This window comes from Colobus angolensis, unplaced genomic scaffold, assembly GCF_000951035.1.
Source record: "Colobus angolensis palliatus isolate OR3802 unplaced genomic scaffold, Cang.pa_1.0 Scaffold247, whole genome shotgun sequence".
NCBI classification, from domain to species: domain Eukaryota; kingdom Metazoa; phylum Chordata; class Mammalia; order Primates; family Cercopithecidae; genus Colobus; species Colobus angolensis.
This window is the reverse complement of record NW_012115677.1, coordinates 1,851,554-1,857,834: the sequence shown is the minus strand read 5'-3', so window position 1 is coordinate 1,857,834 and position 6,281 is coordinate 1,851,554. Positions and strand designations below refer to the sequence as shown.

Sequence of the window (6,281 nt, the reverse complement as noted above, 5' to 3'; positions counted from 1 at the left end):
CTCTACTAAAAATACAAAAAATTAGCCAGGCATGGTGGCGGGCACCTGTAGTCCCAGCTACTCGGGAGGCTGAGGCAGGAGAATGGTGTGAACCTGGGAGACGGGGCTTGCAGTGAGCTGAGGTTGCGCCACTGCACCCCAGCCTGGGCGACAGAGCGAGACTCCGTCTCAAAAAAATAAATAAATAAAAGTAGCGTTCCACTGACACGTCCATATGAAATGAGAAAAAATATCAACAATGAAAGCTTGAGTGATTTTTCTGTAGCGCCAGCTACTCAGGAGGTTGTGGCAGGAGGATCACTTGAGCCCAGGAGGTTGAGGCTACAGTGAGCTATGATTGTGCCACTGTACTCCAGCCTGGGTGACAGAGTGAGATCCTGTCTCAAAAAATAAAGTAACCAACAAAAAACATAATCAGCAATACAAAATAAAAATGGAACTGCCCCCTTTACTCACTTTTTGCACTGATCACAATCAATCACTGTACTTAATACACTGCATCTTATTTTTCTACATGTTTCCTTTGAGAGTATAACTTGAGGGAAGAGATTGTGTCCTTAGTCATGTCTGGCACATGGTAGGCTCTCAATCAACGTTTATTAAATGACAAATCAATGCCTAAGCCATTTTAAAAAAGAAAATAAAAATGAATTCAAAGGGGAGAAATTTCCATTGTTTTACCATGTACCATTTCTACCTACTCTGCCATAAATAACTTAAGAATATCCTTAAAAATTCAAAGTGCTTCAATTTACCTACACTGTGACCACCAGAGTTCCATCTGGTTCTGCTCTGGAAGGCAAAGAGCAATAAACCATGGAGAAGCAAAACCAATAATACATTCCACCAGCAATTTCAGAAGCAATGGGAACACATTCCATTGGTGATTCCCACTGTGGAGAGGTTTTACATGAGATCCCTTGCTGGGAGATTGGTGAGATTAAAAAAACTATAAAATTCTTGGTGCTATAAGAATTTTCAAAGGTTAATGTTTTAAAATTATGGGTGATACACACAAATGTTTTCTACATTGTCTCTATTCTGTATTTTAAATTATTTGCAAATTATTAAAACAAATACATAAAAAAGTAATTCTTAGGAATGTGGGCCTATTCGAGAGGTAGAAGACAAAGAATTTGATACAAATTTGCTAATAAAAAGTCTGATCACTCATTTACCAGGCAGTTGTCTTTTAGGGCACAAATATGGAAAACTCCTTTCTGTTTCCTCTTATTAGGTGTGATGATGTAGTGCCAAGGATGGCCTCCAATCTGAAAAGCATTCTCCAGGGATGACACCTCAAAGAGCAGTGGTGGTAGGTCTGCAGAGACAGGAAAAGGAATTCATTAGCTGCACTGTTCTGGGAGCTCTGGACTATTCATTAACTGAATTCAACCTTTCTTTGCATGCAACATCTATAAATTTCTGTTAATGAAAAATTACTATGTTCAAGAAAATAAAATACACTCAGGTAAGGAGCTTATTGTAAGAAAAGAAACAGCTAGTCAGAACCGAAATTAGGCTGAATCAACTTTCTAGTTATCTGTTTTCAGGAGGTATTTGTGGCCCGCAGGTGAGCAGAGATTAAAACTTGGCTAAAGGTGTTTACGATGGTAAGAAATGACAAAGTACATTTAATAAAAGTAGCTGCCACTTACTGAACATCTACTATGTAAAAGACTCTGGGTTAGATAGTATTTCCAACTCTCATAATAATCCTACAACGTAATTAGGTCTAACAATGCCTTCAAATGTGAGGAAGAGATCTTCCACATCCTGGACTGACAGGTATACTCAGGTACACATCTATCTGGCTTAAGATTTCCAGTACAGAGGCAGTATTAGTCCCAATGAATATAACCACTTATGAAAGAGCCTGTCACAATGAAAGTTTTATTACAGGATAGTCACTACAACTACTATTATCATCAGACAAGTTAACTTTAAGGTAGTTCAGATATATCCAGTCAGCTTCTTTTGAAGACTGACACTGTAAAATAAATTTCTGTTGGTGCTTTTTAGTCATCTTCTTTTATCACAACTTTAGGGCATAATAGATCTATTCTTAGATGCATAAATGGAAGGTACAGCAATTTTAGAAGACCTGAATTCATTTCAAGCAGCCTTTAGGAAACACCACATGGTCTGTTCGGGCAGGTGGCTAACCTATGACTCTCTCATTTACACCTTTAACTTGGGAATTTAATTTTTTGTTTATGAGGCCACTACTACTAGTAAAGGCGCTTGTCTTAGGAAAATCATTTGTGTAAAAGTCACATGTTATATACAGAAATGCATACTTTATTAAGTCTCTTCATAAGGATAATGTACTACTTGAGCTATACATGGAAAAAAAAAACCAAATGGTTCACCCTTAAACAACATGAAGGTTAGGGGCACCAATCCCCTGTGTAGTCAAAAATCCACGTATAACTTTTCTCTCTTTTTTTTTTTTTTGAAACAGTCTCGCTCTGTCACCTAGGTTGGAGTGCAGTGGCACAATCTTGGCTCACTGCAACCTTCTCCTCCTGGGTTCAAACAATTCTCATGCCTCAACCTCCTAAGTATTACACAGTTTCCTAAGTATTAAAACCTCCTAAGTATTACACCTGGAATTACGGGTATATGCCACCACACCCAGCTAATTTTTGTATTTTTAGTAGAGATGGGGTTTCACTACGTTGGACAGGCTGGTCTCAAACTCCTGGTCACAAGTGATCCACCTGCCTTGGCCTCCCAAAGTGCTTGGATTACAGGTGAGCCACTGGGTCCAGTCAAACTTTTGACTTCCCCAAAACTTCACTACTAATAGACTGCTGTTGACCAGAAGCCTTACCAATAACATAGTCAACTAACACATAAACTAGTATCTACATATGTTTGATGCACTCATATCTTTTTCTTAACTTTTTCCATATTTCGAGGCTATGCGGTTCATCTGTGATTTTTTTGTCAAATTGTGGCAAATCTCCAAAAACTTTTCCTGTATTTATTGAAAAAAATCTGTGTGTAAGTGGACTTGTGCAGTTCAAATCTGTGTTAAGGGTCAACTTTCATAAAAAGTGGTTCACAAACAATCTTGAGGAAAAAGAAGAGACAGGCATAAACATATCAAATATATGTCAAGTGCTTTTTTTTTAACCTTTTAAGAAAAGGGTAGTATCTTTAATATATAAAGGTCTTTTTAAGCAGTAAAAAATATAAACACCCTAATAGAAAAAGGGACAAAGGCCATGAGTTGGCAAATTATAAGAGAAATACAAACATTGTATGTGATGATATGGTGGATGAAGAAGAGAAAAATTATTAAAAGAAAAACATACAATTAGAGTTTGAATTTGGGGTTGAAATCAACTAGGTACATTATAGAGAATGTGAAATTAAATATATAGAGAATATGAAATTCAATATATGAAATTCAATATAGAGAATACAGGAATTCAAAACAGAAAAAATAATCAGTACAAACAGATGTATTTAAAAAGAAATACTTTTCCCAGTAAATGCAAAAAATGACCCAAAAGTAGCAATATTATTCTGCCCACAACTCTGATGTGCCCTGCTAACCCAAGAGCCCCAGTTTTGATCTCTAATATTATTCTTAACGAAAAAGGCCTAAAAGTTCTCAGAGCAGCTGATTCCATGCCTTGTGGTAAGAAAATTTTATGATGGGCGTGGACCATCTGTTGTTTCCAGAAAGCAAGTATGTTTACAAGGATATCAGATGGTGGTGTTAAAAGAGTAGGAGAGCCAGCAAAAGGGCTTCCACTTGCTACATTGTGGGAAAAAAAAGGGGCCTTAAAAAGAAAATAAGTATTATGATTAATTAAAATACTCTTGATCTGTGAAAGGTCAAACAATACTTTAAAAGACAATTTTAACATAATGCATACAAAATAACTGTATTATTTATCAAAGAAGGGCTACACCTATAATACAATATGATTTTTTCTAGAATTTTTAAATGTAGGGGATAATTAATTTGACATATTTCTTCTACCAAATAAACGTTTACTTAGAAAATTTGCCCAGGTGTGGTGGCTCACACCTGTAATCCCAACATGTGGGAAGCCAAGGTGGGCGGATTGCTTGAGCCCTGGAGTTCAAGACCAGCCTGGGCAACATGGCAAAACCTCGCCTCTACTAAAAATAAAAAAAAAATTAGATATATGTTAAGTAAAATTATAAGGTATAGAAGAGAGGATATAATATACTGCATTTGTGGTGAGAAAGAAGATTAAATATTTAAAGTACGCAAACATACATTTGCTTATTTTTGCAAAAAGAAACAATAGTAAGATAAACCAGAATCTAAAAACAATGGTCATTGATGGGAGTAACAGGATTAAAGAAAAGAATAAAAAATAAAAACAGAAAGCAATGAAATAGAAAATGGGGCCAGGCACAGTAGCCCATGTCTGTAATCTCAGCACTTTGGGAGTCCAAGAGGGGTAGATCGCCTGAGATCAGGTGTTCAAGACCAGCCTGGCCAAGGTGGCTAAACCCCATCTCTACTAAGAATACAAAAAAACAATTAGCCAGGTGTGGTGGTGCGTGTCTGTAGTCCCAACTACCCAACAGGTTGAGGCAGGAGAACTGGTTCAACCAAGGAGGTGGAGGTTGCAGTCAGCTGAGATCGGGCCATTGCACTCCAGCCTGGGTGACAGAACAAAACTCTCTCAAAACAAAAAGAAAAGAAATTTCTGAGTGTATCTTCTTATACAGTTTTGATCTTTCAACTATATACACATTTCACAACTTCAAGAATAAACTCAAAAGGAAAACAACAAACCCGAAAATCGAAAACAAAATGAAACAAATGAATCTAACTAGATCATGTTGGTAGCTTAATCCTATAGAAAAATGATTTCAAATTGTCTTCGAACACATCACTCCATGTGTATACTTCCTGGGCTGTACACTAAGGAGAAAAGAAACTGCAGGGAAATCTTAACCTTCACTCCACACTTTAGTGTTTTTTTTTTTTTTTGAGACAGAGTTTCACTCTGTCACCCAGGCTGGAGTGCAGTGGTGCAGTCTCAGCTCACTGTAACCTCTACCTCCCAGGTTCATGCAATTCTCCTGCCTCGGCCTCCCAAGTATCTGGGATTACAGTTGTGCACCTCCATGCCTGGCTAAATTTTTTGTATTTTTAGTAGAGACAGGGTTTCACCATGTTGGCCAGGCTAGAACTCCTGACCTAAAGTGATCCACCTGCCTTGGCCTCCCAAAGTGCTGGGATTACAAGCATGAGCCACTGCGCCTTGCCCATACTTTAGTTCTTAGTAGTAACACTGGTACTGCAATTTTAAGACAATCATATATATATTGTAGGATAAAGTCTTATTAGAAATCGAGAAGTTCAGTATGAGTTAAGAGAAATACAAATATAATCAAAATAGAATCACTAAATTTAGAAGTATGAAAATGAGCTAATAAATTTTTGTTTCAATGTACTTCTCAGCTCTGTTAATCGAATGGACCTAAAAGTAAAGATATCCAACTGCAGTGAACACAACTAGATTTAGGTCTCTGTTGTGAGCTGCCTTGTGTTCCCTCAAAAGATATGTTAAAGTCCTAACCCCCAGTACTGGTAAATGTGACTTTATTTGCAAATAGGATCTTCATAGATATAATCAAGTTAAGATCATACTGGGTAAGGATAGGACCTAAATTCAATGACTGGTGTCCTTATAAGGAAAAAGAGATTTGAAGACACAGAGGGAGAAAGGCCATGGAAAAGTCAGAGGCAGAATTTGGAGTTATGCTGCCACAAGCGAAGAAACAGCAAAGATTGTGAGCAACCACCAGAAGTGACAAGGGGTAAGAAAGGATTCTTCCCTAGAGCCTTCGGAGGGAGGCTACCTCTGCCAATACCTTAATTCTGAATTTCTAGCCTCCAGAACTGTGAGAGAATAAATTTCCATTGTTTAAAGCTGCCCAGTTTGTAGTGTTGCAGGAAACCGATAGTCTCTAATGACATTCTCTACTAAAATGGCCCCCTATCAGAAATAGGAAAGTTAAAGGTAAGCGTGGGACACATTGTTGTTCTAGAAAGCAAGGAAATTCTCTAAGATTACTCGAGTGTGTCAAAATGGAGTTTCTGTTGGCCAAATTCAGGACAATTTGAACATCATTAAGAATAATAATTATGGCCGGGCGCGGTGGCTCAAGCCTGTAATCCCAGCACCTTGGGAGGCCGAGACGGGCGGATCACGAGGTCAGGAGATCGAGACCATCCTGGCTAACATGGTGAAACCCCGTCTCTACTAAAAAAAACT

At 37.8% G+C, this 6,281-nt stretch overlaps 1 protein-coding gene across 2 annotated transcripts in view; it reads right to left on the bottom strand.

Moving 5' to 3' along the window:
* DCAF17 (DDB1 and CUL4 associated factor 17) overlaps positions 1-6,281 on the bottom strand; it is a 49,183-nt gene that overhangs the window by 13,277 nt on the left and 29,625 nt on the right. For both annotated transcript variants that reach the window (XM_011945928.1, XM_011945929.1), the window contains exon 9: positions 1,179-1,321. In XM_011945928.1, coding sequence (XP_011801318.1) covers positions 1,179-1,321 — 143 coding nt within the window. The remainder of the gene's footprint in view (positions 1-1,178; positions 1,322-6,281) is intronic.